The 21,845-nt window shown below is 38.5% G+C and overlaps 1 protein-coding gene across 9 annotated transcripts in view; it reads right to left on the bottom strand.

Annotated features, from left to right (window-relative positions):
- The window catches only part of MCF2L (MCF.2 cell line derived transforming sequence like), a 161,789-nt gene that overhangs the window by 54,220 nt on the left and 85,724 nt on the right, over nt 1-21,845 (bottom strand). For all 9 annotated transcript variants that reach the window (XM_051772806.1, XM_051772807.1, XM_051772808.1 and 6 more), the window contains 2 exons: nt 12,529-12,612; nt 3,174-3,288 (listed from right to left, as the gene is read on the bottom strand). In XM_051772806.1, coding sequence (XP_051628766.1) covers nt 3,174-3,288; nt 12,529-12,612 — 199 coding nt within the window. The remainder of the gene's footprint in view (nt 1-3,173; nt 3,289-12,528; nt 12,613-21,845) is intronic.

Below are 21,845 nucleotides of genomic sequence, written 5' to 3'. Positions count from 1 at the left end.
TCATCATCATCATCCTACAAGAACAGCCAGACTTAAGGAATGACCTTTTCTGGCTCAATACCTATAGAATAATTTTTGTCAGGTAGAGGCAACTAACAAGAAAAACCTCCAGAAAATCTGCTCTCAGACTTTTAATTAGTAAAAATGTGCTCCTGTCAAACTGGTGTGCTGGGATGCTCTCAGTGCTCCTCCCCTGCACCAGATGCTGTTTGTTCTGATCAGAATTTCTCACATGAACCCCACTCTGTGCAGAAGCTCAATGGGTGACCATAAAGTGCACCACCAAGGACTTTCAAAAGGAGAAGCAGATGTGAATTTGGTATATAATTATTTGCAATAACAGTATCCATGATACCATGAAGGGATGCTTGGTACCATGCAGTTTAACCAACACAAGGACAAACAAAGAAAATGCAAAAGTTGGCTGTTGGCTTCACAGCTCCATTCCTTGCTAAAATAGGATTAACAAGTACATCCAGGAGGGCACTGCACAGTGCTGTGCTGTGTATAACCAGGATTCCCTCACAGCGAGCAGGTCCTACAGAATAATTAACAGGAAAGCCCTTTACAAGAACACTACTATTTCTCTTCATGCACGTACAGAAAACAAAAGCATACACGTGCATTAAGGACATCTGCCATGACTAGTTCCAAATGTGAATTCAGCATGGTCCATGCTGAGCTGCTCTGAATGCTATCAGCAAAAAGAATGCAAAATACAGCCCCCACTGCCATCTCCACACGGCCCTCTGGTTGGTGGGAATGGTGGCTGTTGGGCCCAAACAGCTTTCCCTCCCCAAGCTGAGCAAGCCCTGCTCCTGTAGTCTCTCCCTGCACAGCAGCTCCAGCTCCCAACCACTGTGGGGTCCCCACTGGACTCACTCCTTTTTGTGAACCCCCACTCCATGGTAACTCAGAGCTGAGCCCAGTGTTGCAGGTGGGGCCTGGAGAGAGCCAGCTAGTAAATCCCTTGCTGTCACCCACTCCTTGTTATGCTCCTGCTGGTGCAGCCCTGGGGCTACCAGCCTTCCCTGCTGGCTCATGGTTAGCCTACTGCTCACCAGGACCTCCAAGTACCTTTCAGAAGAGCAGCCTCACAGCCAGTTTAGTTCCCAGCTTGCACTCTTGCAGGTGGTCAGTTCATCCCAACTGCCAACTCGGCATTTGTTGTTGCAGAATTTCATGAGGTTCCTGTCATTCCATACCTCCCACCTGTCTAGGCTCCTGTGAATGGCAATCCTTCCTCAAGTGTAATGGCTGGTCCACCAGTTTCTCGCATACACACTTGATGAGGATGCACTTCATCTCCTCCTTCAGATCCTTGCCAAAAACATCAGGCAGCATGAATATGTATGGTTCCCCGAGGAACTCTGTCTCCAGATAAAACATGAGCCATTAACTACCTCTCTTTGAGCTGAATGATCCAAGCACTTTCTTACCCCCACCCAGCAGCCCACCTGCAAAAACACAGTAACTCAAAGTGGACAGAAGGGTGCTGGGGGAGACTAAGTTGAAGGTCTAACTTAAGGAGAGGCACAAGACATGCACAGCTTCACCTCATTGATGCATCCAGCAACTTCATCACAGAAATAGGCTGGTCAGGAACAATTACTGTTGTTTAATTCATGCTGGCTACTCCCCATAACCTTCTTCTTTTATGTGCCCAAAAGTGTGTTCTAAGAGGACTCACTCCATAATTTTCTCACAGATCAAAGTGAGGTTGACAAGCCTATAGTGCTCCAGATCATTATTCTTGCCCTTCCTGAACATGAATGCAATATTTACCTTTCTTTGGTCATTATGGTTTATCTCTGATCTCAGAAACCTTTCAAAGATGATAGAGAGCATTTCTATGACAGTGGTCAGCCTCCTCACCCCTCTCAATGTAAGTCATCTTATCCCAAAGACTAGATTTGGGTCAAGATTTCTCAAGAGATCCTTGATTTGATCCTCACTGATTTCTTGTCATTCTCCTCCTTGAACCCTCACTCTGAGCACATAGGCTGGGGTGACATTGTCAGAGAAGACTGAAGTGAAGAATTCAACTGTCTCAACCTTCTTTGTGTTGGATGCTACTAATATACCCAGTCCATTCAGCACAGGTCCACATTTTCCTTGCTTATTCCTGTACTGCTAAAGCAACAGAAGTTTTTTTTGGGTGGTCCTTGATGTCCCCTTTTTCTTGTCCCTCAGGTCCAGATGTGCTTTGACTTTTCTGACACCATCCCTATGTGTTTGGACGATGTATCTATATTCCTCCTTTGTATCCTGTCCCTGCTTTCACCTCCTGTATGATGCCTTTGTATTGCAGCTCAGTCACAAGTTCACTTTCGGACAGTCGGGTCAGTCTCCTGTTACGTCTATTCAAATTCCAGGACATACCATTCTTGTGCTTGGAAAATGCTGTCCTTCAAAACTTGGCAGCATTCCTCAACAGATTATCTCTTCAGAGCTGCCTTCCATTGTATCCCATCTACCAGTTCCCCAAAAAAGCCAAAATCTGTTCTCTTGAAGTCTACAGTCTGTACTTTGCTACTTGCCTTCCTCACCTCCATCACGATTTTGAACCCACCATTTCACTCCCCAACCATCAACAAAAATCACAATGTTTATTGAGAAGCCCATTGATAACACTACCGTGTCCTCCAAGAAAATCAGGATTTTCTGGGCCTGCTTAGCACCCTCAGGCAAAGCTTTGGAAATCTACAAAGACCTTACATTCAACTGAGTCAGGGAAACATAACAAGTGGCGACGACAAACTTCTGTTTGTAGTTATGGAGTATTCTCTCAGTGAGTAATATCTTGAGTAGTATCCAGGAATTAGCATGTTCTGCCAAAATTATATGTTTTCAATTAAAACACTGAATATTGTACTCCAAGATACAATGAAGACACAAGAGGACAACATCCATCACAGAATCTATATCCATACATGCCAGGAAGTAATCTTCTGATGAAATATAAATACCATTATATAAATAATTTAGCAACTACATTAGGCAGCTAATGTAGTTGTAGCACTAATCAACACTTACTGAACCTGCACCAAAAAGCTGCATTTCCCTTTTCTTTAATTAAATGCCAAGTCGATCATTACACCATCATGTAAGGGACTGAATGTGAAAAGTCACTTAGCAGATAAAAGATTATTTTCTTCTAGACAGGTGCTCACCTTGGAATGCTTGTCAGGTAGGTCAGGACATTCTGGAACTCTTTTTCGGGGATCTCACTGAAAGCTGGATAGTCTGGAAAGGTGATAACAGGGCAGCCATCTCCCCCTCTTCCACCTACAAAAGAAACAAGCAGCAAGCATGTTAACATGCACATTCCTTTACCTAGACTGCAATTTCCCAGGAAAGAAACTACTGTATTTAATTTTTTTCTCTCTCTTTTTTCTCCCCTCCTTTTGTGCAGAACTCATCAGCATGGACATTGTCTATTCTGAACAGTGTATTCTTTAGAGCTTACAAAGTTCGAAAGGAACTTGTTACACCACATTCATCACAGTTTTTTTCTGTACTAATGTCTTGGCTCCTGGGAACACAGTTTTGACACCAGATGGCAGTGCTTCTTTCTTTTGATAAACGCCAACTGCATGTAAATATAACCCATCTGGAGAAAGAAATGAACTAATTTAGGAAAAAAAATGTTAATTCGGAATTAAGTAGGCGAATCTACATCTTAAACTGAATTCAACCTTCTTACTAGTTTGAACTCATTCATGCAACACCCCCTTTACCCTGCCCATTAGGCTGCTTTGCTTCTAGGATGGTCTAAAAGAAAGGAACAGAACACTAAAAGAAATGGATGTAGCTGTTTCAAATGAGATTTACCATTCTCAGATTATGTACAAAAGGTAAAGCAGAGCTTTTTTCACAGTATCTATGCTACAGCAGAGCTGCTGATGAGCTACATATCAGTATCTCTATCTTTTCTGGCATTTGCAGCCCTGGGTAGAATTAAAAACCACAATGCTTCTTAATGTGCTTCGCACACATTTTTACATGCAAAAGGTAATTATTTCTTTTCAAAAGCAATATTAATGTTTCATGGCTTAAACAAGTATATTTTCATAAACACAGGCAGGACAAGGGGCTTACTGAGCCCTAGGAACTGCATGAAATTAACAGTTTGGGGGTGGTAAGAACACGTTTACTGGGAAGTTATCTTTGCTTCACACTTCAAAAAGAGAAGAAAAACAATGAAAAATTACTGTTGGAAAATAACAAGGTTATTTTAGCCTTGAAATCCAATATTTGTGTAGAAATCAGCTGTAAACTGTATTTGCAACACCAATCATGAGAACAACAGTGATTTGTGAAGATTACAGTGTGCTTTTTTGGCATCTGGTTACCAGCCTATTCCTATCTGATAAATATTTGTTGGGGCTGCGACTTTGTATGGATCTATGCACTCACTTCATTATAGCACTCTGCTGGTTTTGTTTGGATTGCTTCTGTTTGGATTTAATATCCGTAGGGATGGGAGTTTGCAGCTGAAAAATTTGATAACTCCATGACAATGGTTGTTGTAAGTACTGTGTGACTGGCTGCTGGTACTGAGATGAACGTAAGCACAGACAGTATTTCTCACTAGGAAAAGTACTCACACTGTTATTTGCTAGTGCTCAGCTTCACGTGGTTCCTTTTCTACAAATGCAGCCAGTTTTGATTATATACTATTCTGTTTTGATTAAAAAAAAAAACCAAAAAACCAGCAACAAGGCCCAAACCCACTCCCAGTGCCTTTGCATCTAACCTCACCAGGAAAAGAAGAGAAATATTTGAGCTCAGATTTGCTTGATAAAAGAAACCACAACTTCCCTCCAAACCATAAGTAATTAGAAGAGCTCAAATAGTATCCTTATGTTAATTTGTGGTGAATCTGACTTCTACTAGTTTACAAGCAATATGGTGCTGCCACTGTGAAGCACTTGAAATCAAAATACATGAGTAAACGCACTCTGGATGCGTTTAAACAACAACAAAATGCAACTATTATGCAAATATCATAAATTTGCAAACATGACCTTTACAACACATCTAAATACGGCAACATTACGTCAAGGGAGCTAATTTTAGCTATACAAATGTTCGCAACAAAAATATAAGTTAAGAACCATTTTGATTCTATTATTTTTTGTTCTACCCAGGCTCTCAGAACTTAAGTATTTTTCTCTCTCATTAAAAACATTTTTCAAGTATGATAATGATTATTTCTGTTGCTCATGAGATGTTCTGCTCTCTCTAGAATATCTATTTTTAGATACAATTATACATTATTTGCTGTATCCCCATTGGTTACTTGCTTTGTTCTACATAATTTCTATAAATAGGATGTATGAAACAAAAGAAGAACAACGATAGACTTGCAGGACATGTCCTAAAAGCAGAAGCCCGGACCATGACCTTCAGGAAGTTCCCAGACCACCACTGATTGTCCAGGGCAAACAGAGGCATCCTGCCTTGACACTGCCTATTAATTTTCAGTTTCTAGTACAGTCATCTGTGGTTATCTTGAGTGGAGACAACTCTGTCCAGCCTTGTGCTCTTTAGAAGATCGTTGTTCACTGATTATCTTTTTCTCCAGTGTTTTCCTGCTGGGACACTTGAGCACACATATACCTTCAAATGCTGCTCAACCACTTCTCCTTATTAGATCCTCACTGCTCAAAAGAGTTTAGGGTAGAGTGACCTGAAGTGCTACACATAACAAATACTGTAAAATTTCAGCTTTAATAATTTTGACCTATCAAAGTCACATTCTATATTGCAACATTAAATACAGGGCCATCAATGGAATACAGGTCACTCTAGCAAAGCAGTCCCTACTTACAAACGAGCATTTGTCACAGCAACCTACAGAAAGGGCATGGGAAACAAAGTAAAAATCCTACATATTAAATAATAGTAAAAACAGTAGGCAGGTTCACTTTTTAGTGTTCTTCATTTTTATAATGAAACTAATGCAACACGGAAATTATTCTTTCCTTTATTTAGAATCACTTTTTCTTGCTTCACCTCTGCAAAAGCAACATTACACAGTTTATTCCTAAGTTAGCTGTGCAAAACGTGATTTTCGTGTCTTCTCCCAGAAGTAAATCATGCCACAGAATTTAGAGGGAGGGGATAAAAGGGAAAATTTAGAAAGCTAAGCTGGGTTTAGGCTTTAGTGAGAGGGAAAGCATTCAAGTGACAAAAATGAACAATTTCACTTCTCCCATCCTCCTTGAAATGGAGGTTTAAGACAAAAACTTCAATATAACCATCCAGCATCTCAGAACTATATACACCAATTACAGAAAGGGACACGTAAACTGAGATGAACTCTGTGGGTGCTAAAACTAATGAAAATAATTCAATTTGTACAGAGTAATTTTTAAAATGAGTGACTGGAATTTTAATCATCATCCAAAAAAGCAGTAATTTAACTATAATATTTTAATAAATTCAGGTCAGTTGGTAGAGTGGCTGTCTAATTACCTCATTCATAACCATTGAAAAAATCATGTCTTTCTCATTCCCCAGTAGCTCACAGTCCTGAAATTCCAGCCACAGCTGTGGAACAGCCTAAACTTGTTTGCTGGGCAAGTTCTGTCCACAATGGCACACACAAGCCCATTCTCCTATTTCTAGGCCTACACAGGGATACACTGACCTATACAATTGGAATTTAATCATTTTATGTGTTATTAACAACCAAGTATACAACCAGGTATCTGAGAGCATTGGGAGCATTTTCTTAGTCTAATTTTAGGGTTTTCTTGGTTTTTTAAATCTGAATTTCTGAAAACCCTCTTATTTTTGTTTAAATAATTATAAACACTGTTGTGACTACTCAAATGTCAGGTTGGATGGAGCTTTGAGCAATCCGGTCTAGGTAAAGTCCTTACCCATGGCAGGGGGGATAGACTAGATGATATTTAAAGGTTCCTTCCAACTCAATCCATTCTGTGATGCTATGAAAATGCTGGAAAACATTCAGCATTATTTCAAAATATTAAACAAACATCACTTGAGAGTCAGCTTTTGTTTACAGAAAAGAGCAGAAGAGAACGCATCAGTCCTTAAGCAAGTGCAATCAGTCCACACACATCTTACCTGAAATGATTCCCAAGAATTACTTGAGACTTGCAGCTATAAGAAACATTCTGCAAGGGAGAGGATTATTACTCTCCAGTCTAAAAATGGAAACACCATAGAAGTAAAGAGTACTGAAACTTATGCCTGCAATTAAATAAAATAAAAACACCACACTACTTTAAATTAAGCAGATCTGCTTCCACCTTACTTTTATGAGTCTTCATTAAAGGAAAACTTTGTTCTTAACTCACCTATACTTTGGCAGCCTATTCAACTGAAACTTCTTCAATAGATTTAGTATCGAATAAAACACAAATTACCTCTCTAGAATGGAAATTTTTCAGTGGATAAACCTCTACAATTCTAGTAAACCTCCAGTTAAGTGGAGTTGTTCTAAACAGATCTACACTTCTCAGTCTAAGGTCAGTTTTTTGCAACAGAGACAGTCCTGTGTTTTGGAGAAACATGTTTTAAAAACATGTTGAATTGTACAAGGTCCACAGTTCAGGCATCAAAATGACTTAACTGTGCTTAGTATACAGCACTTCATGTTCCTAACCTTTGAATACAATTAGCACCAACAATAGTACCAACTGTTAAAATTATGTGGACCCAGAGCATTGCGGTCTCGTGTATGAAAGGAATGGAAAAATTATCCTTGGAATAGTAGCTGTGCTACTGTAAGATGGGACTGGTAAAGTTTACCTTAAGTCTAGGTAATTTAGCATTTATTCTTTAGATTCTGCTACATATATCTTTTCCCATCACAGTTGAAATCTCTTTTGCATTTTTCTTTTATTTATTAAGCAGGTTGGGTGATAGACAAGTGCCAAGGAAATTGCAACAGTATTTTACAGAAATTCTAATCAAGAGGCATGTTAGTGACGTGGTATCTAAAAACAATCTCAAGTGAGAAATAATTAGCATTCTTCTCAATTTAGAAAGGTATTGACAGGGAAAATTAAAAAACCTGTGAACTGTACAGCTGCTAAAAACCTCACACACAAGTGCACATAGAGAAAAGAGTCATTTCCCACAACCCTATGAAAGATATACTAGTTGTCTGCGTTTTGCTGTATGGCCAGCAAAATTTGGCAGCAGCAAAGAGACTGCTCAGACTTCCAGGAAAGATGAAATAATTACATTATTTTGTAATGTTTCCCTAACTATTTTGCTGCTGTTTGCATAAGAAAAGGTATTCTCAAAACACTCTGACCAAAAGTGGTCAAAAAGGAAGTAAAGGAGTTGTATATAATTAGATGACAGAGAAAAGAGGTAGATTTTCTGGCCTGAGTCTATAATGCAAATGAAATAGTATTTGGACTGTAACAAAAAAATATGATGTCTATGTTTATCAATGTGCACACACATGATTAAAGAACATTTCCTTGTTAAATGGCTTAGATCTACAACTTTAGTTCAAAAGACCTAGCTTAAAAGTAACCTTGTTTGCAGTCATGTCAAAAGTGAGGTCCTCACATGAATGAGAGAAAGGCTTACTTCAGATTTTTCTTTACTGTTGTGGTAGTTCATCTATTATGTTTGTGTGTTTCTGATAAAGAATTTCTCCTTTCTAATCTCATAATATACTTAAGTGGAGTACTCAGAGTATTTGAAATTACATGTGGACTTCAATGAGGTAGTGGATAAAAGTTTCATAGAATATCCTTTGCAAAGAAAAACAGAATCAAGAAGAATTTATTAAAATTAGAGAAGTTTTAGTTGTATAATTTCACAAGTATACAAGTTTTTGCATTTTTCCCCAGGCTGATCAGCAGCAAGTATACTCGCTTAGAAATCAGATTGCAGTAACTAAATTTGTACCTGAATATATTTGAACTGGAGCTCTCTTAGGATTCACTTTTTTTTCCCTGATTTTCTTTGCTACTTTTTTTTTAATATAATCTCCACAGTGGGTTTAACACAGTGAATATAAAACAACAGTTAAACTTACACCCATGCAAGGGAAAAACTGCTAAGCTGTACCTCTTCCACTGTCCATACACAGCACAGATACTGCCTATATTACATCATCAACAAAAATCAAGCTGATATTTTTAAGTAACTGTTACAATGTATGTGGTACAGGATCGACTCAGAAATTCTCAGATATAATTTTACAGACTCAGCACCTGCAGCTACTTCCATGGAAACAGTTTGACCAGTGAGGTATTGACAGATCATTTCCACAGAGAAGAGCAAGAACACAGTGAAGTAAATAAAGTTACAGAGAGTGAGAACCTTAGTGTTTAGAATGTATATAAGCCAAAGATATAAGCATTTTGAAAGCTAGTACCAATGGTAACTTTTTCAAAGGCAGAAAAAACAATTAGGAATCAATAAACAAAAATGCAAATAGTATGAAATCATATTTCTATTTCCTTTAATTGAAATACTTTGAAGTTGTTCAATGCATAAAGAGACATTCAAAGGGAAGTGAGTTGGAATAACTGGTTCAGCACTTATGGTGGCCAAGAGTCTTTCATTTGCACATCACATAACTTGAATGATTTAAGATGCATATCAACATACACACCTGTCTGCATGCTCTTCATCCACATTTATTTTAATACACCTGCACACTGCAATGGCAGATAGACAAAAGGTTGGGTGGGTATAAAAGTCACCCAGCAACTTTACAGTCATGGAAAGAGGAAAAAAAAAAACCTTATGAAAGAAAGTATAAAATGTGAATGAAAGACTGTACTGAATACATAAGAAATACATTTTCCAGAGACTTTTAAGTGGACCTTATAATGTCCTTCATGGGATAAAACCCAAAAATGAACAAACAAAAAAGGCAGAAGACCCTTTTCAATGCAGAAGAAAAAGTGGTTGCACAAGTAGTAACTAAAGGAATAAAATGGTGAGAGAGATGAAACAGTGAACCATATAGCGAGGACACTTAATAAGCAAAACAACAAAAGAGAGTAACAATTCTAGCAAAGATAAGGACCTTGTTCCACAGAAAGAAAAAAACTCCAAGGCGAAAAGTAAACAGCTGTGTCTGAGGTAAAATATTAACTTCGTGGTTTATAAATTTGCTGTGTGAATGACTGAATAAAAACCTCATCCACAGCCCACCCCTCCATTAGCATTAAGCTGAACACATGACTCCATACTCACAGCTGAGAAAGCTAGTCTGCAGGAGTTAGCTAGCACCTTGATTTCATGGCACTTTGCTGTATTTACTGACAAACTGAAGCATTAACATAAGTTTTTGCTTTAATTTGTTTCATTTCAAGTCTAATTTGGATGTCGCTGCAGCATTTCCATTACAATCCAGGAGAACGAGGGACAAAAGTAAGAAGTGAGCCCGACTTTGAACAATACACAGAAAGTAGCTTGGGAAGGGCTACAGCCTTTAGGCACAGAAGCAGACTAGGTTTCATTTACCATTCAAGCAAGTGTCCCATGAGACCCAGATACATCCTATTAGAGAAATTAAAGCAATTCTCAAGTACATGTTGTCTTGCTGTTGAAAAGCCAACAAGTAAAGTCAGAAATGCATCTAAGACATTCACCAATAACTGCAAAGATGCTATCCACCAAAGGCATTCATAATCCATGGATTTTCATTTTAAATGAGTTTTATGCCATGTCCTAAGATTCTGTTTCGAAGGCAGTTTAGTAATAAGCAAAAATGCCCCATTCTGTGGGAATGTCTTAAAATGTCTTAAGACACTTTAAATGTCTTAAGTGGCATTAGAGCAAAGACATTCGTAAGCACAATTGCAACAACAAGCAAAATGTACATAAATCAAGTATCAAAATATTGTCTCTGTTCCTTCATTCACAGAACCTGTAACACCACTATATGGTACAGCACAGAGAACTAACTGTCAGTGTCCTGAAGGAGAACATTAGGGTAAAAGATGCGGAGTCCAAAGTGAAATGAAAATGCCTAATGGTCAACTTGCCCAAGAATAATAAAATACAACAGAGAATGTAATGTACAGTAATGCAGCTGTCCTACTATTTCAGGCAAAGAAAACAGACTTCTAACAGACTATGAATTAAATAGAAGAAAATAGAGTGAGGAACTTACTAAGCTCCACTGCATGGAAGATTTAATGAGTGCTGAAGACACTTGTGGATTTGTGAACTCAACAACTCATCTACTGTAGGCACCAGTTTCCCCCCTCACTTCAGAGAGGCAAAATATAAACCCTATTTACAGTTTCCTAGATAAGTTGATTCTTGCATAACACTATTACAAGACAGTTTCTGCCCTTCGATAAGAAGAGCTTGGATGTCAAGAAGATAAACCATCAGAGAAGAATAGTAGACTAAAGGCTGTCATCTCAAATGGAGCATGAACAGCCAACTCCATAAACAAAATATTCTTACCTCCCCATAGAAAACAGTCACTACCACAGACCTACACCTAGTTTAGTTTGTGGGGCAGAAATAAATCATAATTAATAGCTAATTATGAGTACAAGAAGATTCAATGAGCTTTTGCCAAGCAAAGCAGTACATTACTTCATTGCTGTGTGCCTCTTGATTTGATGCAGGGAGGGATTCAAAGAGAGAGAGAACAGTTACAGAGTCCAGCTACAGCCCAGAGAGGTAAATCTCCTTTATGCTGAAGGATACAGAGTGGCTCTGCAAAGCCACTTTCTGTGTCTTGGTGGGAGGGCAGGGTTGGAACTCCAGCAAGTTTGCTGCTGCACACCTGCCAGAGCTTGACAGGCAGGAAAACAGGAGAACAAACTCAGAAGCACATCAGACACCTTCCACACAGTCTGATCAAAGGCCTGATCAGTGAGCAAAGGCAGTATCTCCCTTTGCCCAGTATCAGCCAGCCACAGCCTCAGCATGGAAATGGGCCAAGCTCAGCAATCAACACTTGCATGGCACAAACACAGACCCCCATCACCTCCCTGGCACAGGTTGTCCAGGGGCAAAGACTCCTTGTGCTGTGGGAACATGGCTGTGCTGCTTTTAGAGATGGCTTTACACCTAAAAGCAGGTTCCTTTGCCAAGGCAGTTAGCAATACCAAGCCAAAAATCTTGTCCAGAATCTGATGCTGCACATGTCTGACCCCAACACTGAGGCTGCAGAGGAACATGGTGTTGTGGTGCTCACTCCACCACTTTGGCCAAGACTAAGGTGTCAGCTTGGGCTTCAGTATCAAACATGATAGCAGAGCCAGTAGCAGCTGGGGCTGTGAGCTGAGGACTGCAAGACCATAGCAACCACCAGCATATCCACGTTGCAATCTCCAATTAACTGGAAAATTAACTGTAATTTGAAAATTTATATTATACTTCTAAAAAAAATCTCTTCATAAATCCTTAAAAGACAAGTCTTGATAGTCTGCATTTTGATTAACTCATTAAATATTAATGTCTCATATAAGAGATCTCAGAGACAGAAAGCACAACAGGCTGAACAGTACATCTAAGCAATGTCAATAGGAGGGAACACCGTAAACCTACCTGACAGATAAGCAAACTGTTTCTTTAATTGGTCTTGAATATCTGCAGCATAGAGGGGGATGATGTCCTGATTCATGATTTCATCTGTGGAGAGAAAAAAAAATTTGCATTGCAAAGTCATTTTATGTAAAATTTCAAAATTTCACAGCAGACATTAAAAAATAATCACCCTTAGAACACGAACACCCAGAAAACTGTCCAAGTTTTGAAAAATATGTGAAAATCTTTGGATTCTTTCAAGTGTTTGCCAAAGACAAGCACTTTGAACAGCATACTGATAAAAGAGTAATGTAGATTTACTGACATTCAGAAGCAATACAGGACTGTCAGTGAATCAAACACTGTAGAGCTATTATTCCTCAGGAATGACTTTAAACAGTGAGGGGTTTACACATAAAATTCAATTTTTATTAAAATCTTCTCATCTCATGCAAAACCAAGAAACTTATGATCCCTCTAGCCTGTTGTCTAGTGTTCAAATACCCCAAGAAAACAGCTTTTAATAAGATAGGTAGAACAGGTTTGAAAGCACATCCTCACATTGAAAACACACACATTCTGCCTCAACACTGAAAAGCAATGCTTAAGCTTTTATCTCAGTCCTTGCACTTCAGCTTAATGACAACCATACTGCTTTCCTGATCCTTGATTTTCTGCCACAGTGTTTAAGCAGCAGCATTTCCCACAGCATATTTCCAGAGGTCAAGTAGAAACCTGAGTTTTGCTGATCGCAATAAAGACTGCATGACAAGAGTTACCTCATTCATTAAACTATAATGTCATTATTTTTACAAAGAAACAAAAAGTTTTACTCTTTTGCAATTCCTAAAAAATATTCTACATTTTTAGCCTCATTGAAAAGTAGTAAAGAGATAACACAGCTTTTTCATTATTCAGTTTTCAACATTTCTTTTAATCCGACATTGTATTGGCATTGAAGTTTTGGTTTTTAATGTACATTGAAATGCCATTACAGTAGTCTCCAATCTGACACTCAAAGTTGTGAATACGCACAGAAAAACTAAAACCTAAAACTGATGTAAGGATAAGTGCCATCTGCATTGAAGTACAAGCTGAAGTAGAGCTCTGACCCTCAAGGAAGGGACTTGTTTTCATTGAGATCTTTCAAATGGTAGATTGTGAGCAGACAGACACTCACTTCTATAAGTGATTCTCATATATATAAAATTCTGAGAACTGCGATTATCTGAGAACAGCAAAAAAGCCACTTTCAGTTACTTCTTCCAGATAAGCAACAACTTATACTGTGAAACAGAACTTCTCTGTTTTCTGTCGTCCAGTCAGGCAGAGGAAGACCCGTGACCACTTTCAAGGTCACACACTGATCAGGGCTATTTTTCTGCATCCGGTGAACTGCTGCCTGATCAGAAGACCTCTGCATACCATGCTGTCAAATCCATAAGTGGATATGTTTAACTGGCAAGACATATTTCACCCAGACGTTCAGTTATGTCATCATCTTAACTTTTTGATGAGAACACTGAACATAGATCTTTCACAAGTCCAATCTCAGATGGCCAAGTAATTTCCAGAAAAGGAACAACCCACTCCCACAAAGAAAAAAGAATTCCAATTTTCTTTTTGTTGTCCATGTTTTATAATATAAGGAACCCTCCTGCAGCAGTGTTTAAGAAATTGATTCTGCAAACCAGTGCCTGCAGGTGGACCCATTTACCTGAATATAAACTACTACAGGGTCAATGCCTATATTTTGGTGGGAGTTGGGAAAAGGGAAAATAATGTACTCACTCTGCAATATATCATCCTGCCTAAAGTCAAAGGCAGAAATAATTTTTATTATTGCATAGTATTGCACTCTAAGCATGTAATAAAATAGTTGTGTTTTGCATAAGTACATATATGACACACAACATTCAAGCAGGCAAAACATTCTTAAGGAAGAGAAACTCTGTGTTTCCCAGATACATATTGATCACTATTTCCTCATGTATCCATGTGATCAATCCCACTGCAATCCTGACTTGTGCCATGTGGAAGATGGAGTCTAGATTTGATTGCCCCAGTGTTCCCTCTGATAGGAAAAGCAGCTTTTGCAACCCACACAGGTAAGCCCCATAACCTTGTGGTCAAATAGTGCTTCACTGAAAAGATAGTATTTTCCTTCTCCTGGTTTTAAACTCAGGTTTGACTCAAATTTAGGAGCCTGTCTATTTGCAACTGGAGGAGCAGCACAATGTGACTATTTACAGACAGTAAACCCCCAGAATCCCTTCCTGCTGTGCTCTCCTCCACCAAAGCACATCTCATCTTGCTCTTGCTGATTCAGTTTCTCAACATACTTCTAAAAGCTAAGTATGCATTAAGATCAGAGCTGATTTTCAATAATTTGAAACAACTGTGATTGAAAATAGCAGCACCAAAAAAAAAGGGAAAAAAAAAAGGGGGGGGGGAAGGGGGAAAAAAAAAAAGGGGGGAAAAAAGCGCAAAAAAATGCAGCTCTTGGAATTGCCAAACAGGTCATATCCAGCAGCTCAATTGGATACACTTGAACCCAGTATCACTGCCCGTAGATTTAGCCATAAATCCCTTTTAAATACCTTGTTTTCCTTCAGAGAAGATGCTATTGTAAAAACTCACTGCTCTGCATCATTTCCTTCACATTTAGCATTCCTCTAGAAAAGAGAGGTCATCACAGTTTGTTTGGGGTTTAATCTGATTTTACTTTAAGGCTATCCATGATTACTTGAATATGCTATTTCTTTAACTGGATAAGGCAACAAAAGGCACACATACTAAACAGACTGTGAGGGCACATGCTCCTTACAGTAGTGGCCTTTGGGGAAAATAATTTCTTGGAAGTATTCTTTAAATAGAGAACTTGCCACCTGCTACATTCTTTAGGGACAATTTCCATTTTTGTAGAGTTAATTAAGTGCACATTAAAATACAGAATTACTGGAAATCTGTTCCCTGTTTTCTAAGAAATTTTTATAGGATCAAACTCCACTTCCACTTAGATGGATTAAGATTCGCACAACCCATTATTTTCCCTGTTCTATCTTTACTGCTTTACGTATTTTTTTCAAAGCAGAGACTTAAGAGTCTGCCTGTTTTACTGTATCCAAAATCCATAGCTGAAAAAAGTTGCTCATATCAATTCATGCCAGAACATCCAGTCTTTCTTGAGGAGCTCATTTAAAGAGCTTGCCAGACTTGCTTGCTTAAAAGAAAGCCCCCAGGATTTATAGTGCATCTGGTATTGTGTGTGGTAATGAAGAGGAAAATAAGGTTTTCTAAAGTTACTACTGCTTTTTTATTATCACTGTTTTTTTCTAAATAAACACATACAATAGCTGGTATGCCCAAAGATTTTTTTCTAAGCCAACAACTAGAGGTTCTTTAAAAAACCCACATTAGTATTTGAATTACGAGTGTAAGACAGGACTGGAGTGTCATCTTACTAACATAAAGGAATCAGTTAGATATATGGCTCTTATTACAAAAAAGTCTCTCTAAAAATGTGAACCTCAATCTTACAGATATATAATCTTTTAATTCAATTTTAAATATCGCTTTAATAGTTCTGTCTCCATGACAGAGGATGATGGCTTAGAGGGGCCTGACCCCATCCCATCAGAGGCACCTGACTGCATTTCAAATGAAGCAGGATGACAGATTTGAGCATGAGGGCACAAAGATAACTTGTGCTTGAATTACCTAGTGCCTGTAAGCCCTGAAGAAACCTGGATCTGAGAAAACGATCAATGTCACTCAAGAATTTCCCTTATTGGTAAAAGGCTCCTCTTTCTTTTCCGATCAAACTGAAACTCGTCATCATTTGGAGTTTGTCTGACATGCCAAAGCAAACCCATTTTCACAGAAGACAATGCTGGAGGAGAGTCTAAACTGACTGTACCTGCATGGCACAGAAGGAAGACTCTGGACATGACTTGTGAGCCTCCTGTAATGGTTTAATCCAATTCCCAGTGTGCCAGCTGGAATTACACCAGCCTTTAAGTAGTTCTGCAGGAAATTCTATGGCCATTACTTTATACCATCTTGAAAGGCAACCTATTTGTACACATCCGGACACAGTTACATCTTTCAGCACAGATTCCAGTAGCACACCAGAAAGCAAAATGAAAATAATTTTTCCTCCTCCTCTTTCTAGCTGAGTCAGCAAGATTTTCATGAAAACATGTCTATGGTTTCTCTATGAAATTCATGCCTTAAATTGAAGAAATGTATTTTTCTCAAACAGTTTTGTTTTGCTTCTGCTCTGGAACAGCCTACTCACTCAAAGAGTTTTATAAAGGGGATCTTAATTTGAAAAATCTCTTCTTTAACCACCCTCCCATCTGGTAATTATAAATGCAAGATAATGACTTTCAGAGCAGTCCCTTCATCTCTCTCAGCCCCAAGGCAAACCTTTCATTTCCTCATTCTTCCCTCTTCATCTTTGTCCCCCGACCACCATCACTAACAGTCAGCTCCTTTGTGTAGCCCCCAAAGGAGGAAGGGCCAGAGCAGCAGAGCTGGTGCAGATAACCCTCTTCCACACTAAGCCATGTAAAACTAATGAGCTAGTCAAGATGCCGAACGAGATTTCCAGCTTTAAAACTGAATTTTAAAAATTGTTGCTGATCAGTGACAATGCCTGCAAGCTCTGTGCTAGGTGTGCTCAGGCACAACAGCTGCAGACTGAGCTCCTCAGGTCCTTGTGCTATTTTTAGCCACACAGGGCTGATGACGGGAATTTATACAAGTGTTCATAAACTAAGATTTGAAACTTCACCATTTCAAAATGCCTTCAGGAAGAGTTCGTTTCGATTTCATTTGACTACATTGTCATCAAAAGGAGGGTCCAGGAAAAGTGAGTGATTAAACTTCTGGAGTTTGCATGCAAAACACAGTTCTCTACTGAAGTGTAGTTGTGAAGGAAGTTATCACCCAGGCAAAACAGTGCTCTGGCAACTTGTTTGTTTCTGGTGAGCTAAAATATCCCAAGCAAGCAGAAAATACAAATTCTTTTTCTCCATCAACATTCCAGTTGTTAGCACAAATAGATATAGAACAATCTAGTGCTCCAAACAGCTTCATTTGGCATTGAGTGTCCAATAAACCTTTTGCATTATATAGTTATGTAAGAATTTTACTTGTAAAAGCTTTACAGCCTACAGTCAAGTTACATCTCCCATTTCCTCTTCTAGTCAGAGAAGACAATTTCCTCTTATGAGCCCTAGCACATAAAACGGATCCTGTTGAGATACTTTTTCTTTTAAGAGAATCATGCTTTATACAAGTTCCACTTCTGCAGCATTACTGACATCAGTAAATTTTCTAGGACTGTATGGCCTACACCCCCCATGTGCATAGAACAGCACCACTATGTACCCAATAGGCTCCAACAGGCTACGGTGGAATCCCAGGCATCTTCAACGTTAAGTTAGGATCTAGTCAAGTCAAGACTTGGAAGTGGTACTGTCAAAGAAAACCTAAAACCTTAGGAGTGATGTTCCCTGTATTATAAGCCCATACACAGTGGACACAGTTACGAGTTTTTTGAGTGTTTTTTAAATGTTTTGTGCATCAGAAGCCCTGACAGACCTTTGACAAACTCCATGATATTTCTCCAGCACTTCTCATAATTCCTAACTTTTGGTAATATTTAAATTATTTCACTGAAATGAAACTTGATAACTCTGCTTTGTTAATCATACCTGAAGAACACAACTACTATCTAGAAAACACGTAAATTAGTCCAAAAAGGTTGCAATTACAGAATTTAAATATGGGGCAGGAACTTGTCAAGGGTTAAATAACAAAAACCAACCCCCAACATGTTTGTATTATACAGATAGATGCCTGTCAAACCCCGTGCTTTACACAGGCAATTTCTACTTACTGTAATCACAATTAAAGAAAAAATATCCACCTGTTTCTTCCTTGAGATCACAGAGTTAGAGATTTGGCACAGGACAATCAACAAAACTATGAGGATGATGGTTTGGTTTCAGATAGGGAGATTAAAAACGGATCTTTCTTTAAAAAAAAAAACATTTTGAGGTGTACAGCAAATGCACAGTTGCTGGCCTGGCACAAGATGACAGAAGGTATAACAGTTCTCATTTTCTTGACTCAAATTATGAAATACCTGCTCAAAAGCACACTGAGAGCTAACCAAGATGTTGGTTTCTTTCAAACTCTTATCTAGAATTTTTGGAGACCACTTATTATGCATGTCGAAGTATGTACCTGTTTTTCTCTTTCTTCTTACACCTCCCCTATTGTAAAAGGCAACCAAGTTCTTTGTCTTATTTTGCCTAAATAATATCACCTCAAAGCACAAACATCAGAGGAAATACAATGCCCTCTATTTCATGTGTAATAGATGTATTCACAGGATATTATGAGTGCCAAATACTTCAGCTTCTTCCTCCTCTGCTTCATCAGTCACACCTACTTGACACATGAACTCTGTAGTCCCACAGCTTGTCAGGGATCAGCTTTAAGTTTGATTATGGCTTCCAAGAGTGATTAAACACTAGCTAATCTGTAACTAGAAGAAAATGATGTAATAATTAGGAAGTCAATCTAGGGATCAACAACAAGACATAGTATTTCTTTGTTCTTGAAGAAAACTTAAAGTAAGATAAAAGGAAGGAGTGGGAGTGGTAATGGTGTTGCTGCAATTTTGCAAGAAATCTGAAAGTGTTACCAGGTACAGCATTTAATCTTTTTTGCCATGCTTTTGGTCCATATGTGCTTAAGTGCACTTAGTCTGTTTTGGCAAGAAACACATTCTTTGTGCTATAGTGAGTGATAATAATTACTCCCTTCCCAAAATGAGAAGGAAGAGGAACTTAGAATCATGCCACACAGCCATATTATATAATAAATTTTTATTAGCCACCAAAAGGCCTTAGAGATAAAGGGCAGTGACACTGTCAGATGTACTTACTACCCAAACATATAAATTAACCTGGTGTGTATGGTAAACAACAATATTGCTCTCATCTTTTTTCCAGGATGTCCCGAAGAAAGCCAAGCCTGCTGGTAAACCCTTTTCTGTTATTTCAGAATAGTTTCAGACTGCTAAGAATATTGCCTAAATATTGTCAAAACTGCAGCATTATTAACTCCTTAATACTGCAAATCATGCTGAGTGTACGGTATAAAAATATTTCTACAGTATTAGATATACTTAGTCACCTACAAGCAGCAGATTTTGCAAAAACGAAAGATTTTTTTTTTTAATGGAGAAATACTGGATAAAGACTGAACAGCAGAGAATGTTCCCCTAGCCAGCACTCAAGCGATAGGAAGGCAAATGACCCAGATGTGTCTCACTTGGTACTTTAGCAAGCAAGCCTCCATGAAATAACAAAAAGGTTAGATTTTGCCAGCTGCATTTAATGAGATTTAATGCTCTGAGAAAATTATTACAGGAATTTTGGTTTCTGAGTACTAAAGCCTTACAAAGAAGAGGAAGCCTTACTAATACAGAAAATTGAAAGATGCACTCTGAAAAGAAGAGCCACATGTAAATTAAAGAATTCATCTTCAGCGAGCCTTAAAAACTAGTGATGCAATCACGCAGCTTAAACACATAAGTTAAAGTGGATATATTTTCAGGCAACCAACCCAAAGATTTGTCTCCATCAAAATTACCTGCTTTCAACTCCTCCTCTGCAGAAAAGTAATGTATCTCAAAGCAGGTCCCAAAACTTTAACTGAAAAGTCAACATGCATGGGAGCAGCTGCATGAATACCTGGCAATACTATTAAACAGAATGCTACTTTTGTGTGCTCTTTTGGAAGCAAGATAAGATTTTAAACAATGAGCGTTTTACTCTTTATTTGAAAAAAACCAAACACTTTAATAAAACAGCAAAGTGGTAAAATCTAATTTCTTATTATACACATCTATTCTGGAGATAAATTATAGCAGTGCTAAAAATTGTCAGGTTGTCACAGAAAGGGTTGGGTTGGAAGAGACCTACAAAGACCATCTAGTTTCAACCCCCCTGCTGTAGGCAGGGACACCTTCCACTAGATCATGTTGCTCAAAGCCCCATCCAACCTAACCTTGAACATTTCCAGGGATGGGCCTTTCACAACTTCTTCGGGCAACCTGTTCCAGTGCCTCACCATCCTCAATGTAGAAAAATATTTTCTCTTTATGCCCAAGCTAAACCTGCCCTCTTTCAGTTTAGAACTGGTACTTCTTGTCCTGTCACTGCAGGCTCTCGTAAAAAGATTTTTCCTGAATTTTATAATTTCAGCGACATAGAGGAGGGCTATAATCACTTCTAACAATATATTTTATGGTACTCTGACACAAGCACAGTTTTTCATGTAACTGCACGTTTATAAACTTATGTTTTGAGAGGGGATGCAAAACACTTCATGGGTGTGAGAGAGAAGGAAGGGCTAAGTGTTCACTAAGCGGCTTATTTAGAGCTGTGTACTAGTTTTCAGCGAAGACATTCACTTGCAGCTGCTAATAAATTTCCCAGTATTTTCGACTCTCACTACAGGTGACTTAGAAAGAAGAGGTTGCTGAGTTTGTAACCAAACTGGCTACCCCACTTACCACACAGACGACAGAATTGTTAATGAAGCAGCCCTTGAAGCACTGTGGCTTACTGCTTAGTGCCACTAAAAATATGAAACCCATCATGTCTTTCTAAACCACTGCTAGTATTAACTGGTTCATGTAGCACAGAGGCAGGACATGGACATGGTTCAGTATTTTGCGTGGGCAGCTAAAGAATCCTTTAGTGCAATACAGCGAGCTTTGCTGCTCACATGCAGTGTTTCGCAGGCAGTGTGCAAGGAGTTTGAAAGGAGCCCCCACTCCTTTGCTTTATAGACCCCCATTTTCACCTCTTTTAGGTCTCAAATGAAGCCTCTATTCATTATCCAATCTGAGAATTTGACACATGCCTGTAATGATTAATCAAGGTCTCCTAAATAAAGCTCTGCACTTGTTAGCAAAAAGCTATTTTTGATGGAAACTGCGCAAACCAAATCAATGAAGATATAATTTCTTGAACTTCAGTGTCTCATCTGCAACAAAAAATCTTCTGTAAGTGTTATAGTCTAACTGGATGTTACCTCTAATTTGAGAGGCTGTTTTGCTAGAATTTCAAGTCCAAAGATTGATAGTTTTCTCTTAAAAAATCTGCCCTTTTGTGCATACAGAGAAACTACTTCAGATTCCTGAAACAACAACAAAAAATTTCTTATTCTGTGTGTGCAAAGTACAAAGTAGATACATATTAAAAAGGTAACAATTTGCTCCTTGTTAAGAGAAACTGTGGTCCATCAAT

The sequence above is a fragment of the Manacus candei genome, unplaced genomic scaffold (genome assembly GCF_025592945.1).
Source record: "Manacus candei isolate 608988 ecotype Guabito, Panama unplaced genomic scaffold, ASM2559294v1 h1tg000159l, whole genome shotgun sequence".
In the NCBI taxonomy this organism is placed as follows: Eukaryota; Metazoa; Chordata; class Aves; order Passeriformes; family Pipridae; genus Manacus; species Manacus candei.
This window is presented reverse-complemented; position numbering and strand designations above follow the sequence as displayed.